The following is an 18,951-nucleotide window of genomic DNA, read 5'->3' on the forward strand; positions in this document are numbered from 1 at the left end:
CATAAAAGTTACTTTTTTTAAGTCAATCCAAACGGGCTCTTAGAAAGCTCTGTTTGGGTGAAAGGGAAAGAAAACGAGTCTTTGTGATTATTCAAAATAAAATGAATATTTTTTAATTTTCATGCTCAAACGCTTAAATGTATATAAATATTTTTCCATTTAACTATTGTATGTAGTTGTCCATGAGTAATATTAGAAGGAGAAAAAAAAGATTTTCTAAAATCAATTATATAAATCTTCATACTTCTTACTTAATCAATTCTATCATTCTTACAAAATAGGTTTCTATATATAATTCTTCTATAAGGCTCGATGATCCATAAACATATGAAGTAATGCACATTTATAGATCTAATAAGCCTTGAGCTATTGATAATATTTAGTAAATAATTTCTTATGATTATAAATACGTACTATATTTAATTTCTCTTATGATTTCATATGAACATTACCATTTGGTTTTAATTTAGGCCAAATACATATACGACTATTCAAATTTTTTTGACACGACTATTCAATTTTTTTGACACTGAATTTTTTCATTTTGACACTTTATGTACTCTATACAATACATATTAATCACCGTATGTTAACTTAAATTGTAAGTACTACTACCGTTATACAGGGTGTTATTGTTGTTGTTAGTACCTATTGATCTCGATCACCTTTTTTTCCTCTTTATTCTATTTTTATTTCTCTTCATTATTTTTCCTTTTTTATTAACATAAAAAAAAATCAACAATTACACAATGTAATAATTATTTTAAAATGTTCCAACATACTCATATGATATGGAGTTATGCTTTTACAAAATCATCACCAAACTCAAATAAACATTGATTAAGTCTTCAAATTTAAACTACAAAAGGCAAGAACCTTATTAATTATCAAATTAAATGGCCATGCAAATAGGGAATATTAATTTCAAAAAACACCCCATTCCTCTCTCATCTTATTTTTCAAACCTTCAATTTGTTTTTGAGGCAAAACCAAATTCACTGTCCTTCCACCTTCAGGCCTTTGCAATACCAAAATAACACCTTCATCACCAACTCCACTTATGTTATAACTTGCAAAAATTGGTTTTTTACCCCTAAGTTCCAAATCATAAATCTTTGCCTCTTCAAGATTCACAAATGTGAGATTTGCCCCATACACAACAAAGTCCGAAACGCCATTTTCTTTCTCCACTAGTTCTTCAATAACTCTAGTCTCGTCCACAATCTTTTCAGCTATCAACTCTGCCAATTCTGAAGTATCAGCCTCCGAAACTCTAACGTCATTTACGTCAACTATGCTAATAATCACTTGATTGTTGCTCGACACTTTAGTTGTTTCATTGTCACGAGGGTCGTCGTTTCTATGTATAATTGTGATGATTGCGGGCTCTGATGAATATTCTCCCCTTACCTTAGCCAACATTTTCCACATTGTAGCACAAATAACATCAAAAGGCTTCAATTTAGTTACACAAACCTTGGAAATTAGTTGGTTTAGTTGCTCTTGTGTGATGTGAAAAGAATGTGAGTGCATTTTGCAACTATTGGTGATTTTCCAATGATCACCAACTGGATCAACTCTCTTTAAAGAAAATGGCAACTTTCCAACAGTAGATAATATTGGATTATTGATCAATTTGTTGGTTTTTGTTGACTTGTGAAGAAACTGAGGTGAGAGTTGACCAGCCATGATTTGTGCCCACATGTTGATGAAATTTGAAGCTGAAAATGAATCTCCAAGGACATGAGCCCAACTTAGCCCTATTGACATCCCTCCACATTTGAACCAAGTGAACTGGACACAAAAAGATCCAATGTAGACGAAAAAAAAATTAACAACTTTAAGTGATTAGGAAATTCCCATGTATGAAGTTTTTTCATTAGTTTCACACTTTATCTATTAGTTGTTTCCTTTTTCTATCTGAACTATGATTATCTACATATTAAAACACACCTCAACTATCAACTGTTCCTTTTTCCTACCTGAACAATCTTCGAAAAAATGAACAACTGATAATTCAGGTGTGAAACTGGCGAAAATACGATAGTTCAAGTGTATCTTTTTATCATTATTTTTTTATGTATAATAATAAACTCTCTTTGTTCCATTTTATGTGGCATTATTTGATTGTGTGTGTACAAAGTTTAAGAATGAAAGAGAAACTTTTTTGTAGCTAGATATCATCTCAGTAAGAGTAAAATATGAATTTTGTATTTAAATTACTTTTAAATTTAAGAATATGTCATTTTTATTTGAGGCAAACTAAAACGAAAAATGTATCATATAAATAAGATTGATGCAGTGATAAATATAACAAATATTTAGACAATTGAGTCACTTAAGATTATTTGGTAAATTTTTATGATCATTAATTAATAACCCCGGTAAAGATAACAACTACCTTGCACTAATCATTTAAATAACTAATTTTATGCTATCAGTAGATACAACTTAAATAACCATGTACAGTGGAGTTTTTCTGTGAATCTTGTTTTGATAATTATATAATCATGAGTTAGTTACCCTAAAAAGAAAAAGAACTCCGATTTACAAAAGTAGATTTCTTTTAGTTTGCAACTTATTAGACGTTTAGATTGGCTTATAAATTGCTTATAAACTGTTTTCAGCTTTTTGAGTATTTGACCGATCAATTTAAAGTTATTTTATACTTAAAATTAATTCAAAAAAATAATTAAATTTATTTGACTCAACTTATCTAAAACAGCTTATAAGGTGCTTACCTGTATGAAAACAAGAGGTGAAAAGCCCAACTCAGGACCAAGAAGTTGATCATAAACAAGCTCCTCCTCCTCATCATCATGATCATTCATAGCCAGCAGCCACTCATCAATTGTTTTATTCTTACATTTTGCTTCTACAATCCTAACACCACCGTCATTACACTTAATGAACGGCCGGCCACCACCACCGCCATCGCCGGACCGCCTAATTCTGCCGGAAGTTTGGTAATAAAGCTCAAGAAGCTTAAACGTGGGCAGTTTTAGGTCATAAATATGCAAACCTTCAACAGCATCATTTTTGAAAAAATAAAGACCCTTAATGTAATGAAGCTTCATGATTAAGTCCATGTTGGTAAATTCATGGTGGATTTTGTTGTCGCCGGTGATCGTCGCCGGCACGACGGACGATAATTTCACGTCGGAGATTAATTTCTTGACGTCCATGGGATAGAAGACAAAAATAAATTGTGGAAGAGAGAATTTCTAAGGTACCAAAAGGAGATAAAAATAGAGTGTATTTATAGATTGAATATAATTAGGGATGGCAATAGAAGGGGCTGGAGTCGGCTAGGACCAAAGAGATTAGAACAAAAAACTACATTGTTTTTATATAATTTTTTCTTTATATATATATTATAGATGTTGAAATTCTTTTAATTTTTTTTTATGTGGTTATTTTTTTTTATATATTTAAACCTCTTTAGTAAAATTCTGATTTTTTCACCGGATCAACTAGGCGGGATGGGTTTTAGGCTGTGCTCGGTAGGTTATATGGGGCAGGTTGAATTCTTTGCATTGTCGCACCCATGTGCACCGTTTGCCGTCTTTAAATATATACTAATTAAGTATAGGTATTTTGTATGTGTGTATTACACTAATTAATAATAAATGTATAAAAGAATAAATTATTGAGTAAACATTATATTTTTACTATGATAGTTTGGTCACTAAATCAATATCACTATGTCAACATTTATTCTTAAATCTATTTCCGTACAAGAAATTATTATATTGACAAAATTATGTTGGTATTGATACGATAATTTTATTGGATTAATATTTTTAAAAAGTGTATTTGTTTTATGTATATTTCCCCCCGGAGTCAAAGCACATTCAGTGTTGCTTGCTTTGTAGAGCAGAGATTTAATAATACATTCTTGGCACAGGTCATTAATACTGAATGTATTGTTCAGTTGTCCGAGTCAAATTTACTTCTTTTTTTTTGTTGCAAATAATTCAAATAAGTAAGCTTTTAATAATCAAGTTTTAATTGATTTTGATTTACATTAAAAGCAAAACAATGAAGAGTATTCTAGCTAATTGTAATTGCATATACTTTTTAAATCTATTCATTTATTAAAAAATGGAAAAGAGTTAGGGCCTAATATTTAGAACAATAACTGATAAAATGAAATAAATAGCCGTTATAAGATAGATTGAGTTGCTCAAGCAGACAATAGTCCGTCGATATATTTGATAGATTGAGTTGATCAAGCAGGCAACAGTCCGTCGATATATCTACTTCAGTAAAGATATTTTTAAAAAATTAAAAAATATTTTCTTTGTTCCAGTTCAATTTAATTAGGGTATAATTTTTTAAAAAATTGTGGAGCCCACTTAAATTATGCTCTTTGGTTTTAAATTTGTGCCTTAAGTAATAACTTTATTATTTTGAATGTCATTAATATTTATGTAAATTTTATAACTATTTTGAGTAAAAAAATTGACCGTCAATACAAAAAAATATTTCAATTATGGATATCCCAACAAGCCTTTGCATCAGATTTTCGAACAAAAAAATGAGATGATTAAGTACTACACATAAAAATAATCGCACACTTGAATGGTTGTTATTCAAGAGCTTATGCTTAGAAATATTAAAAATCCAAATATATAGCTTATTTTACACTTGAATGGTTGTTATTCAAGAGCTTATGCTTAGAAATATTTAAAATCCAAATATATAGCTTATTTTATTTTATTTTTAAAGAGAAGAGATAATTAAATAATAATTTAAAAAATAGCAAAATGATCAATTTTATTTATTAGAAAAGTTTTTAATAAAAAAAAAAAAATTCAATCAATATTTTTAAATATTATTTTTAAAAGTAGCACAAATATTGATGTAGATAAAGAGTTGTACCCTCTAACGATCAATTGAGAAACCTATGTTTGATATGTTTGTTTGATTTGTTATACTCCGTCTATTTCAGTTTGTTTGTTTTATAACTTTCTATTTTAGTCCATTTAAAAAAAAGAAAAGCTTATTTTCCTTTTCAGCAACTTTTTCTAATTTACACATGACATATTTAAGATCACAAGATTAACGAACATTTTGATACATTCTAAATATCTTCGATTTAAGACCATGGGATTAAAGAGCGTTTTGGTACATTCCACACATATCTTTAATTTTAAGAACACAAAATTAAAAAATCTTCTTTATTTTCTTAAATTTCATGTCAAGTATAAACCATCAAACAAATTGAAATAGAGGAAGCATATAGTTATAACAAAGGGTTATTTTATTACGTACTTAACAAATTATAAAAGACAAATAAAAATATTAAAACTTAGGAAGAATTAGGCAGGTTAAGTTATGATCACCCATTTTAACTCATTCAATTCAAATAGTTTTTGAACATGTCAATTTGATATCCCTATATTACTTGTTCATTATTTCAAAAATAGTTTTTTACTTTTACTTATCACATTTAATAGATCAAGAAAAGACAAAAAAAAATCTCGTTTTACACTCAATATTAATTGCTTATTCCTTAAATTATTTTACAAGATCTAAGATTATACATTAATTAATATTAGATATTGTAGTAAAATGCTCATATTAACAATTATTCATTAAGGAATTTGCAAAATTCAAAGTGAACACGTAAAAGTTAACGAGAGTAGGAATAAACTATGTTTTTTTTTTTGAAGTACACTTTGTTATAATTGAAAGGTATAGGGAAGGAGTTGGGAGATATGTTTAATAAATGAGCTAAGGGACCAATTGGTTTTAAGTTTCAATACTTACCTATATCACTATTAGGAATATCAAATTTTATCCACAAGTAAGATTAATATTTAATAAAGATTTCTATTAGATTATTTAGTTAAGACAAAAAAAAAAGAGCAAATTGTTAGGCCACTTGCCAACTTATTTTAAGCATGATGCGTATGTAGTTGGGGGTTGCTCAATTAATAAATTTCCTACAAAATAGTGTTCAACAGACACTTTTCAATCTTATAATTTAAAAATATCTATTATTATAAAGTTTTGTATTCTACAAGTGGAGTTTTGCGATATTATTATGAAAGTTTTATTTGTGAAATCGGAATGACATGACAATGATTATTTGTCAATTATTTGAAGCCTAAAAATGACATATATTTTTGAATTAAATTTTATTCCTATTTTGAGAGACAGAGAGATTATTTTCAATAGACCCTCGATTCAATAAAATAAAAAAAAGATCCAATTGAGGTATAAATCTTGTGAGGAATTGGAGCTAAAAATGATCAATAGTTGAGCTTCACTTTATACTTACTATTTTCTTCATCTCAAATTATCTGTTGTAATTTTTAAAAATAATTATCTCAAATTATTTATCATTTTATAAATTCAAATTAAAACTAATTAATTTTTCCCATTTTATCCTTAGTAATTTTGAAAACTACGAACAACTACTGCCAGTAAACAAAAGTACAGTTAGTTAAGACCTAACAATTTAAGATGTCGAGAAAGTACAAAGCATCATCATATGTCAGAGTAGCTCCGCCTAGCTCCTACACCTACCACGAACCCATGTATTCAGTGTATGGTTCGATAGGACCAAGAATACTAAAAATAAATATCTATTTTTACTTGTTCAATTTAAAAAATTTGTTAGAACATATAAAAATATATTCTGACAGATTGTAACAGATTGTATATATTTAGTTCCTAATATAGAGATATTTAGTTTATTTAGTTTCTAATATAGAGATATTTAGTTTCCTTAATTATAGCCTAATTATACTCTTGTATTTGTGTATATAAACTATTGAGGTTAATGAAATAAATCAAGGGATTAATCTCTTTCATGGTATCAGATTTCTAGGGCACGATCCGACCTTCTTCTTCTTCTCGAATTCCTTCTATCGCCGCCCCCCTCCTCTCCCTCTTCCTCTTTTCTCAATCATCATATCTAACTTCAAATCTTCCTTTCATCCTGCTCTTGCTGTATCTTGAAATGGAGAACGTACAATATTCCATATGGGCGAAACTCTTTAAGATTCATGCAAGATCCCATCGAGTGATTGATCATATTATTTCTCCAACGGCGGGCACTGAGAAACGGCCTTAATAAGAGGAGGACAAAGAACTGTGGTCCACCCTGGACGCTACCGTTCTCCAATGGCTCTATGCTACTATCTCTCATGACCTTTTGCATACAATTCTTAAACCCGACATTACGACGATGGAGGCTTAGAATCGCTTGCGTGATATATTCCAGGATAACAAACACTCTCGTGCTGTCACTCTTGAGTACGACTTCACTCATATCGACATGACAGATTTTCCGAATGTCTCTGCCTATTGTCAACATCTCAAATCTCTGGCGGATCAACTCAAGAATGTCGGCTCCCCGGTCGCTAACAATCGACTAGTTCTTCAACTGGTATCTCGCCTTACTTAGCCCTACCAAGGTGTGGCCACTCTTATTCGCCAACGTGACCTGTTGCCTCAATTTTATCAATCTCGTTCGATGCTCACTCTTGAGGGGGCTGACCATATTAAGAAAGCGGCCCAAAGCTCCTTCGCTGCATTAGTTGTTTGCTCGTCCGAGGGTCCTCTTGATGTTTCTGATAATTCCTCTTCCAACTGCAATTCTAATGGTGGAAAGAAGAACCACAACCGAAACAATAATAGGGGAAAATATCGCGGCAACAATGATGGTCGTAGAGGCGGCAAATGAGCTTCCAGCAATGGCGGTAATACAGATCGTGGTGGTCAGCTGGGAAGCGACTACAGCCGTGGCACTGGGCAACAGTCAGCGGGGCAGAACCCTCCGCCCTATTCTTCATGGGCTGGCGGGCAGCAGTGGCTATGGATGACATCATGGGGTCCTTGGGCTATACCACCGTATTCATATTCTTCAACTTCTTGGTCCCGGTCCAATTATGGATAGTAGCAACCACTATAAACAGGTGTTCTTGGCCCCTGACTTCAGCAGGCCTACACAGCAGCCCCTAATTCTACGGACATTGAAGCCGCCATGCATACTCTTGGGATCACACTTCTGAATGCAAATTGATACATGGACACCGGTGCCACTTCTCATATTACATCCACGCAAGGTAACCTCATGTCTTATTTTAATAAGAGCAATAAACATGGTATAATTATTGGTAATGGTCAATCAATTCCAATTTATGGCTATGGTCACACGACTTTGTCTTCCTCGTGTCCTCCCTTGCACTTAAACAATGTCCTTCATGCCCTTCACGTAGTTAAATATTTGGTGTCCGTCCGCAAATTTACCACTGATAACTCTGTCTCTGTTAATTTTGATCCTTTTGGGTTTTCTGTGAAGGATTTTCAGATACGGAGGCTGGTAATGAGGTGTAACAGTCGAGGAGAGCTTTATCCCATAACCAATCTAGTCACTTCACCATCTACTTTTGCTCCTTTGACACTATCTCTTTGGCATGTTCGTTTGGGTCATCCGGGAGCACCTGTGTTGAATTCTCTTAGGAAGAATAAATTGATTGATTGTAATCCAAGTAGAGATGTTCGTATTTGTCATTCTTGTCCTCTTGAAAAACATGTTAAGTTGCCATTTTATGCTTCAAATTCTAGCACTCTTATGCCATTTGATATTATACATAATGATCTTGGACATCACCCGTTTTGAGTTTCTCAGGTCATCGATATTATGTCTTGTTTATGGATGATATTCTTAATTCTTATGGACATTTTCTTTATCGCACAAATCAAAAACCTTTTTCATATTTTTAACTTTCAAGACATTTATTTGAACTCACTTTGAGCGGGATATCAAGAATATTCAATGTGATAATGGTAAGGAATTTGTTAATGGCCCCTTTTGGGACTTCTGTAGAGCCAATGGTCTGTCATTTCGATTGTCATGTTCTCACAGATCTCCTCAAAACGTGAAAGCTGAAAGACAAATTCGTATGATTAATAACATTGTTCGTACCTTATTGGCCATGCTTCCCTTCCTCCTAACTTTTGGCATCATGCTTTGCAAATGACAACTTATCTTCTCAACATCCTTCTTCATAAACTGGTAAACTATCAATCCCCTGTTCGCATTCTTTATCAGAAGGATCCCTCTTATTCCCATCTTCGTGTATTTGGGTGTTTATGTTATCCTCTCATTCCTTCCATACTCATAAACAAACTTCAACCCCAGTCAATCTCGTGTTTTTTTTTGGGATATCCGTTACATCATCGTGGGTATAAATAATTTGATTTTTCATCTCAAAAAATTAATATTAGCCATCACATAATATTTGATGAGATGTAATTTCCTTTTGCCAAGTTACATTCTTCTCAAAATCACACATACCAATTTTTAGACGATGGACCATCTCTCTATGTGGTTCATCATCTCACTACCTTCACAAATCCGCCAGATCACCACCTTTCTCCTGCACCGTTGCCCATCCCGCCGTGCCCAACCAGCGGCTTTGCCCCCTCACCTGGGCAGATCGCTCCTTTATTGCCTGTTGGGTCAGTCCCAACGTCTTCTTCCGCTCTCCCACCTAGCTCTCCTTCTCCACCCACTCCCATCTATCCCTCTAGTCTACCCACTGGTCCTATTACTAGGAGTCAACATGGGATCTATAAGCCTAAGAAGTCCTTCAACCTTCTTACATTCGTCTCGAAGTCCCTTCTACCCCGTAACCCTGTGTCTGCTCTTCGTGACCTGAATTGAAAATTGGCTATAGATAATGAATATAATGCTCTTATTCAAAATAAGACGTGGAAATTGGTGCCCCGTCCTTCAGATGTTAATGTTATTCGGTGTATATGAATTTTTGCTTATAAAGAAAAATCTGATGGTTCGTTTGAGCGACATAAATATCGTCTTGTAGGTGATGGTAAAACCCAACAGGTTGGCGTGGATTGTGGTGAGACATTTAGTCCAGTTGTCAAACCGATGACTATTCGTATGGTTCTTAGTTTGGCTCTCTTTAAGGCATGACCGATTCATCAACTTGACGTCAAAAATACTTTTTTACATGGCGAACTCAAGAAGATTGTTTACATGTATCAACCTTTGGGCTATCGGGATCCTGATAGACCTAATCATGTGTGTTTGCTGAAGAAATCTCTTTATGGGCTGAAACAAGCTCTGCGGGCTTGGTATAAGCGATTTGCTGATTATGTCCGTATCCTTGGGTTTTCTCACAGTAAGACCGATTATTCCTTATTTGTTTATCGTTAACATACTTCTATGGCTTATCTTTTATTGTATGTCGACGATATTATTTTAACTGTTTTCTCTGATGCGCTCCGCCGGTCTATCATATCGCTTCTTAGCTCCGAATTTTCTATGAAGGATTTGGGCCCGTTGAGTTATTTCTTGGGCATTGTTGTCACTCGTCATACCGGTGGTTTGTTTTTATCTCAAAGGAAGTATGCGGCCAAGATCATTGACCAAGCTGGCATGTCATCGTGTAAGCCATCTCCTATTTTAATTTCTCCAAAATCGAAGCTCGGGGCTACTACGAGCATACCGTTTGAGGACCCATCTCTCTATTGGAGTCTTGCAGAGGCACTGTAATACCTCACATTCACAAGACCGGATATTACTTATGGTGTGCAACATGTATGCTTATTCATGCATGATCCACAGAATGAGCACATAAACGCTCTCAAGCGCATCGTGCGCTACCTATAAGGTACTTTTGGATTATGGTCTTCGCCTTTATCCCTCTTCCACAATCAATCTTGTCTCGTATACTGATGTTGATTGGGGTGGGTGCCTCGATACGCGGCGTTCGACTTCGGGTTATTGTGTCTTTATGGGTGATAACTTGATCTCATGGTCCGCCAAACGTTAAGCTACTTTGTCCCGTTCGAGTGCAGAGGCAGAATACCGCGGGGTTGCCAATGTGGTTTCTGAGTCGTGTTGGTTGCGAAACTTGCTTTTGGAACTTCATTGTCCTATTCCACGGGCTACTTTGGTTTACTGTGATAATGTTAGTGCCATTTATCTGGCTGGTAATCCTATTCAGCATCAACGCACTAAGCATATTGAGATGGATATACATTTTATACGGAAAAAGGTGGCTCGTGGCCAGGTTTGAGTGTTACATGTCCCCTCTCGTTATCAGATTGCAGATATCTTCACCAAAGGCCTTCCGATGGTGTTATTTGAGAATTTTTGGGACAGTCTTAGCATTCGGCGACCTCCCGCTTCGACTGCGGGGGTGTCTTAGAACATATGAAAATATATTCTGACAAATTGTAACAGATTGTATATATTTAGTTTCTAATATAGAAATATTTAGTTTTCTTAATTATAGTCTAATTATACTCTTGTATTTGTGTATATCAAAATTAAGAGATAATTTATTATTTTATTATTATTTTTTATTATTAACTATAGTCATTTTCCAATAATTTTTTAAAACATTGAATTTAATTATTACTCTCCCCATTCCTTTTTAGTTCTTATAGTTTTCTTTTTGAGAGCCAAACTACATGAATTTTGACTAACATTTTAAGATGTATTTTTTCATCATATTGATATAAAAAAATATATGCAATTTATAGTTTTTTCGTATAGTGTTTGAATCTCTAATTTTTTATTTTAAAATATCAAATTAATGTTATCTAATTTAGCTTTGAAAATTAATCAAAATTGACTCTCGAAAAATGCAACATGACAACTAAAAGGGGATGAAAAGAGTATATTCAAAGGATGATGTAGTAAAATTGTCATTCTATTAATTTACTACTCCTTTAGAGGTGTGCCGAGTCAATACTGAACAAGTAAAATGAAAAATATTCAGCAAAGCTTTAGGTACTTTGTTTACCGAGAAAATGATACAATTGAATTTGTATGAGATCAAGGACACACGTCTTGATTGAACTCATTTAGATTGATTATTAGCAGTTAAATGCGTTCGAAAATATAAGTAAATTTATGTGCTCATAATTTTTTATTAAGAATAATATAAAAAGTATAAATCAAATTATTTCCAAATTAAGGAAAATGTCATTCTTTTATAAGGATAAAAGAAATAAGTTCACACACACTTAAAATGGAGGGAGTTATGACTTTCTTTGAAGATGCTAAACTCAGTTTTCCATCTCTTTCTGAAATTTCAAAAGTAATATGTCGGTGTTCCTCATTTTTTGCAAAAATTAAAACTAAAAGTTTGAAAATCTTAAAGTAATTTTTTTTCTTTTTGGGAAAAACAATTCAAACAAACACTTCTTGAAAGGAAAAAAACCCTCATTTTAATACTTCAAAAACCTCAAAGCCTAATTTTGAAACTTCTTAAACGCTTAAAAACAAAAATATCTACATAAAAATAAATGAAAATTTCACTGATAGCTACAATAAAAACTTAATAAGTCGAAATAGCTACAGTTTAAGTAATTACATTTCGTAACTATAGCTATAACAGTTGTTTGTATAATTCGCATACATGTTTATATAATTCGCTGTGAATATACAAATTCGTTCGTATAATTTGATGGCAATATACAAATAGGATAAGTATATACAAATTCTGTATTTATACATTTTAGAAATTTTTCAGAACTTATACAAATCAAATGTATCAATATTATAATTATATACATGGTTGGGTAAGCATATACAAAATCTGAATTTATTCAATTAGAAAATTCTGAATTTATACAAACAAATTCTGAATTTATACAATTTGGAAGCTTCATTATACAAATTCTGGATAACTATTGTTATGTATATTAATTACTGGAAAAAGTTTATCGTGAGTGTGAATTAACTTAAATTATAGCTATGTATATTAATTAACTAGTATATGTTTGTTAATTTGTGTCATTTTCTCTAAAAATAAGGGGGCGGGATATCTTTTTTTTTTCCATCTGATGTCCGATATTTATATTGGACTTTGACTAATCCGAACTCACACCGCATGAGGCCCCATTCGTGACCACGGGCCGGGATATGCAAAAGGGATTCTTTCAAGAAACGGGGTGGGGTGGGGGCTGGGGTGTAATTGCATATGCTACAACAGCAGAATTCAAGTGACACATGAATGGAATTTATTTGCTGTCAATGATTAACTAACAACAAGAAACAACTCAACTACTGGCAGTAACAAAAAGTACAGTTAGTAAAGACATAACAATTAAAGATGCTGAGAAGGTACAAAAGCATCATGTGACAATTCACATCCTCCTTGTCAACTGCTTCATTAAATTGAGGCAGATCTGGGGAGGGTATAATGTATACAGAAGAGAGGTTGTTTTCGAAATATTATCAGTTTAAGTGCAACAAATTAAAATAGTTATGAAAAAGAAATTACGACAGTGAAGAAACATGTGAATTAATAAGGGGTGGATTGAAGAGATTGTAGCAAAGAATTGATGGCATTTAATGGCTTCAAGATAACTTGTTTTCAACAACAAAAACAAATGATCTTTCTAACATATCAAATGAAGATTGAAGACATTCTTACACTACATATTTTAAAAGGCAGCTCCTCCTCATTCCTTTATATTCCACTAGACAAAAGTATAAAGGAGGCAAACGAGAGCTCGTCAAAACAATCACTCTGTACTTCCTGTTGATTCAAGTTAATCTGAATGAACTCAGATGTTTGTTCCAGTATACAAGAATGGAAACAGACTGAAAGTTTGTCAATCGCTACATTTTGTCACCATAAACATTGGTGGAGCACTCATCTACAACATCATCACTAGATGCTTTCAAAAAAAGATAAACAAGAACTACTAGATTCTGTGCTACAACACGGAACAGTAGATCCTCCACCACCATCATTCACCTATTGCAGGAATACATTGTTTTTCATAATTTCCTAGCCCAGATCCTAAGACTAGGATATCCACCATGTAAAAGATCATGAAAATTACAAAAGGAGAACATGAAAATTACAAATACCAGAAGACTTGAGTTGTATGACCTGATAACAACAACAACAACATACCTAGTATAGTCCCCCACAAGTGTAGAGTGTACACAAAACCTTTGCAGGTATAGAGGTTGTTTTCAATAGACCTTTGGCTCAAGAAAAGCAAAAAACATAACAGTTGAGACGACATAAGCAGTAACAGCAGGATAATAAGAAAATAGAGGCATAAGAGACAACAAGTAGTAATAGAAAACTAAGAATGAGAAATATGGAAATAGTAAAATAATACTAATACTACTAGCAGAAGAAACAAGACGCAAAATTATTTACTACTTTATAATAACAAGTACAAATTTGAAGCTTAAAAACCTGTTAACTCACAATTAAAGTCAAACTACTCAATACAAAACCAAAAAAAAGAAGAAATTTTCCCCAACAGTTAACAGGGTAATGTCATGCTACAACAGCATAATTCAGGTGAAACAGAGACTGGAACTTGTCAGCTTTCGACGTTAACTCACAATTAAAGTCAAACTATTCAACTGCTGCTAAACTTGCATTTTGACGATATTAGGAGAGTGAGAACATCATAAGCACGACTCTGAGGCATTACATGACAATCATGTTCCAGATCCATCAGTCGCAGCCTCACTGCTAGCTGCTTCATTAAATGAGGCAGCCAAACACTCAGCAAGGCTTTGCTGAGGAATGGATTTTACTGGAGCATCTGGGAATTTGGCCTTTTTTGCACTAATTGATTGTGGAAGCCAGGATTTCTCAGAGAATGTCTTCCAGATAACTGGCTTCAACTCTTTCCAAGGATCTTCTACCATTGACTTTGAATAATACAAATCTGGTCTAGACTCCCCTGATGTGCATCCATGGGAACCTCTTCCCCTCCTACCACCTCGAAACGAATTAGGACTAGAACTATTACCCATCCATTGGCTCCTGCCTTGCCCAGAACCTTGGTAAGGACTGCCTCTGTTCCCTGAACGTTGGTAAGGGCTCCCTCTGTTGCCTGAACCTTGGCAAGGGCTGCCTCTGTGCCCTGAATCTTGGTAAGGGTTGCCTCTATATCCTGAACCTTGGTAAGGGCTGCCTCCATATCCTGAACCAGGTTGCCCGCTACCTTGTCCATAATGGAAACCAGGTCTCCCACCTCGATGAATGCCAGGACTGGCAAAGTTACCAACCGTTGAAGAATTAGGTGGAAGGTAGTTGTTAGGTATGCCGAAAGAGCTATTCCATGCACTAGGGGAACTTCTTTGTGGTGTGCCAAAAGGACTATTTTGCCCAGGGTTTCCAAGAGGGTTAAAGGTATGTTGGACTCCTTGTGACTGCGATCTCTGATCTAAGGAATAGTTGCCTCGAGGAGTACAAATTGGAGATTGAGGGTTCCTTGCTCCTGAAAAAATCATGTAAAAAAAGGTCTGTTTATACTACAATATATGAGGAAAATAGCAAAACAAAAAAAGACAATCCAAACTGATGGCATTAGCCAGAGTAAATCTAGTCAGAGAAACCTACTCCTACCATGAAATCAATATTTCATAAAACATATTATCTAGCCTTCTGCCAATCATGCAAACTGGATGTGTGAAAATCATCCCTATCAAACTGATATTCCTTAGTTGTCACTAACAGGCTGTAGCTCGGATGGAATAATTGTGCAACACACATCTACTATCCGGACAAGACAACCTCTGTCCATAAGAGACTGAAAGAACACAGACATCCCCACATCTAACAATACTAAGAATAGTTTACATTAGAAGCCTTTCACTAATCACTACCATAATTGGCTAATTGCATATCTCTACAAGGGCACTGTTCATGAAGCAGCTTAATAGACAAACTAAAGTTTGGATTCATTAGAGCCTTGATCTCAGATGAGAACCTTTGTCCATAGGCTAAAGTTTGTTGCCTTTTTAACTTATCTCAGCACACATCTTTCATGAACCTATTGAACCTTTTCCTCCGCAATCTTACATGATACCAAAACCAAAGTATCTATCCCACATAAACATAATCAACAACTGTCAGAAATTTAGCCAAAAGCTTGGCCAAAACAGCAATTAGTTTTAAGCTCAGCTATTGGAATTTGTCTTAAATTAAAGTGTGAAAACAGCTAAACTTTTCACAAAATGGAACAGAGCTTCTATGCAACTTGAGCAAATTTATCTTGGGTAAAATATTCTGGTTTATGCTTTGGCATATTGTAAAGCACTTTCTCCCAAACTGATACTTATCCCTCTTTAGAACATGGCCTCCTTTCAGCCCCAACAGATAAACGAAACTGAAAAGTCAATTAAAAGACCTATTCTAGCTGACTCAAACACCTCAAATGAGATAGCTCTGCATAGGCTTAGACAAGGCCAGGTTTAGAGTGAAGAATCAACGTGAAGCGAGGGATTATCGTTTCATGGATGAATTCATGTGCTTCAGAGAAATGTGGTGCTTCAAATAATGGATTGCAGAGTTATCCCAAAGAGAAGCATTCTATTATTTGACTTGACTCTCATTTTAAAAGATTAAAAATAGAAGAGGTGAAAAATAGCTTTTGCTTGTTTAACTCATCTCCACTTGTTCTCATTGTTCTTTTGATTGTCATTATCTTATTCTTTTTCTCAATTTTGTAATGCAAATTCTAACACTATTTAAGTTTTACTGCTGTTGATTACTTCTTTTGTTTCCATTTTCAAACAGATTTACTCTGTCCTTTCTCTTCGAGAATGCAAGTCCCCTTGTTTTTTAGAAGGTAAAGAGTTTTATTGATGTTGGGGGAGTCCCCGTATATAAGTACACAAAAAGGTAGAGAAACCTAGACAAAAATATGGTACAGAGGTCACGCACTCATCTATACAAAAAAGAACCTCATGTATGCACAAAAAAGAAATTAGAGACATGAGACTACTCATCACATTTACAGAATAACTCTTGCCCCTTCCAGAAGCTATCTTATTCCTCTCCCTCCACATAACCCACATGAGAGCTAGTTGGTTTTCTCTTCCTTCTTCCCTTGTGTCCGGGCAAACTTATGCACACCTCAACTCATTCCACAGGGTACCTGCTACTTCCCACCAACATAGGTACCAAGTAACTCAGTTCACCAAGGCTTGGACAAATGGAAAGAAACTACTTAGTGTTTTTCCCCTCCTTTTAGATTTGAACCCGAGACCTCATGGTTCTCAACTAGCTTTGCTGACCATTAGGCCACACCCTTGGGTGCGAGTCTTCTCTTCCTTCTTTTGAAGTTCTAGCTTTGCAAGTCCTCTTATTCTAGTTTTCTCTTTTGCAATTTAGCTTCTCTTTTCTTCTCTTAGACAATCACTAAAGTTATAAGTATCAAACACGAAATTAAATGATGTAAATTAATTCCTTTTATGGTTGATTAATTAAAAATCAAACTGATTTCGATTGAAGATATCTTTATGCTCTAGTTGAAATTATGGAAGCCACTAGACTCACTATAGTAGTCCATATAGCTGCTCTTGCTGAAATCATTACACTTAACTCTCTCGTGCCCTAGCAATTACACTCCCTAGACCACTATCATGTTATTGTTAATAATGATTACTATAAGGAGTCCGATTCACGTTGTTGTATATTGGTTGCTAACTAGAAAGTGTACTTGCATTTTGACTATCATAAGTACTACAAAAACAACATACTCAATGTAATCACACCAGTGGGGTTTGGGGGAGGGTGGGTGCACGCAAACCTTATTCTTGCCTTGTGAAAGTAGAGAGTCTGTTTCCGATAGACCATCCGCTCAAGTAAAGCATGATTATCATAAGTTACTAAATCTATATACATGTTTGTATTTTTTACTTCCATCAACTATGCACTTCACTTCTCATTTTTCAGTTCAACACCCGTGGATCAAAACTAGTTTGACGTTACCATTATGACATTATTTTGATCCCAAACTATTATCAATCAACTATACTTCAAACCAAATCAGCTAATGTAGGCTATATATCTTGTCTTCTAAGGCAATATCTCTAACTAGTATAAAAAGAAAAAGGCAGCAAGGTCCGGGGAAGGGCTGCACTATAAGGGGTATGAGGTAGAAAGCCTATCCTAATGCAAGCATTAGTATTTGCTTTCACGGCTCGAACCCCGACCTAGGTCACACGGAGACACTAGTTTAGTCAAACAAAGGATACTTCACCAAACAACAGAAACTACCCATACCATCAGAATCTACACAAGTTTGTAACTTTAAAGTAAAAAAGAGAACTTTATTGAAAGAATATGCAATTACTTGGAGGGGTATAACACTGTTGAGAAACTTGATTGTTGTTACTCCTTTTATTTGCAGAAAAAGCTGACATGGGGTCAGTGTAATAGTCAAATCTTGGTCTTGCCATAGCATTAGATTCAACCTTTCCAGAAGGAGAATCAGTTAAGGGGTTTGTAAGACCTCCATAACCAACGGCTTCAATGTAATCTCCACTTTGTGAAGCTTCCATTCTCATAGCTTTTAGCCTTTCCCTTCTCTTCTCTGATTCCTCCATTATCAATATCTTTGTTCTAAACAAGAATCAATTTTTTCCACAAAAATAATTAGATGGGGTTGTTATATATGTAGAAAAGATGTAATTTTTATGGTGGGTTATGGATTGGGAGACCAATTATAAGCTATGATTTTGTAGGTCAATTTGGAATGGAGAAGGAAACAGAGTTCCAATTCTTGAATCCCTAGAGCTTTATGTTTACAAAAGTTTTGGTTATTACCATTTTTATCCCTAAAAGGTTAATGGCGATAATACCACCATGTTTATGCTGAGTTGCTCAAATGCTTTAAGGGTATTTTAGGAATATAACGATCAGGATTTTTTTGTTTTGGTTTTTTTGTTCCTCTAATTTTTATCCCTAAAAGGTTAATGGCGATAATACCACCATGTTTATGCTGAGTTGCTCAAATGCTTGAAGGGTATTTTCAGAATTTAACGATCAGGATTTTTTTGTTTTTGTTTTTTTTCCCTCTAATTTTTATTTGGGTTAAAGCATTTTTTCCCTACTAGTTAAGTGTACATATTTATCGCATTAATTAATAATAAATGTGTATAAAAATAAATTTTATTATACATAATAT

At 34.1% G+C, this 18,951-nt stretch overlaps 3 protein-coding genes and 1 pseudogene across 3 annotated transcripts; 2 read left to right on the forward strand and 2 right to left on the reverse strand.

Annotated features, from left to right (window-relative positions):
* Nucleotides 1-752: 752 nt before the first annotated feature.
* LOC129880441 (protein ECERIFERUM 2) lies at nt 753-3,236 on the reverse strand. The gene is made up of 2 exons (XM_055954479.1): nt 2,742-3,236; nt 753-1,794 (listed from the first exon to the last, which is right to left on the reverse strand). Exons 1-2 carry the CDS (start codon nt 3,183-3,185, stop codon nt 925-927), a joined length of 1,314 nt encoding a protein of 437 aa, XP_055810454.1. The 5' UTR covers nt 3,186-3,236; the 3' UTR covers nt 753-924.
* A 4,055-nt stretch (nt 3,237-7,291) lies between these two features.
* On the forward strand, nt 7,292-7,699 carry LOC129894886 (uncharacterized). The gene is made up of 2 exons (XM_055970495.1): nt 7,292-7,402; nt 7,505-7,699. Exons 1-2 carry the CDS (start codon nt 7,292-7,294, stop codon nt 7,697-7,699), a joined length of 306 nt encoding a protein of 101 aa, XP_055826470.1.
* Nucleotides 7,700-10,207: 2,508 nt separating this feature from the next.
* Nucleotides 10,208-11,195, forward strand: LOC129894897 (uncharacterized mitochondrial protein AtMg00810-like; annotated as a pseudogene).
* A 2,957-nt stretch (nt 11,196-14,152) lies between these two features.
* On the reverse strand, nt 14,153-18,559 carry LOC129880460 (protein SICKLE-like). Its single transcript, XM_055954497.1, has 2 exons — nt 18,118-18,559; nt 14,153-15,255 (listed from the first exon to the last, which is right to left on the reverse strand). Exons 1-2 carry the CDS (start codon nt 18,368-18,370, stop codon nt 14,468-14,470), a joined length of 1,041 nt encoding a protein of 346 aa, XP_055810472.1. The 5' UTR covers nt 18,371-18,559; the 3' UTR covers nt 14,153-14,467.
* Between the last annotated feature and the right edge of the window lie 392 nt (nt 18,560-18,951).

The sequence above is a fragment of the Solanum dulcamara genome, chromosome 1 (genome assembly GCF_947179165.1).
Source record: "Solanum dulcamara chromosome 1, daSolDulc1.2, whole genome shotgun sequence".
In the NCBI taxonomy this organism is placed as follows: Eukaryota; Viridiplantae; Streptophyta; class Magnoliopsida; order Solanales; family Solanaceae; genus Solanum; species Solanum dulcamara.

Excerpts from the sequence above, each read along its gene's own strand:
- LOC129880441 (XM_055954479.1), bottom strand. The coding sequence starts at position 3,185 with ATGGACGTCAAGAAATTAATCTCCGACGTGAAATTATCGTCCGTCGTG. Across the intron at positions 1,795-2,741 it reads CACCTCTTGTTTTCATACAG|TTCACTTGGTTCAAATGTGG; the intron begins GTAAGCACCTTA and ends TTTTGTGTCCAG.
- LOC129894886 (XM_055970495.1), top strand. The coding sequence starts at position 7,292 with ATGACAGATTTTCCGAATGTCTCTGCCTATTGTCAACATCTCAAATCT. Across the intron at positions 7,403-7,504 it reads ATCGACTAGTTCTTCAACTG|GGGGCTGACCATATTAAGAA; the intron begins GTATCTCGCCTT and ends CTCACTCTTGAG.
- LOC129880460 (XM_055954497.1), bottom strand. The coding sequence starts at position 18,370 with ATGGAGGAATCAGAGAAGAGAAGGGAAAGGCTAAAAGCTATGAGAATG. Across the intron at positions 15,256-18,117 it reads ACAGTGTTATACCCCTCCAA|GAGCAAGGAACCCTCAATCT; the intron begins GTAATTGCATAT and ends TGATTTTTTCAG.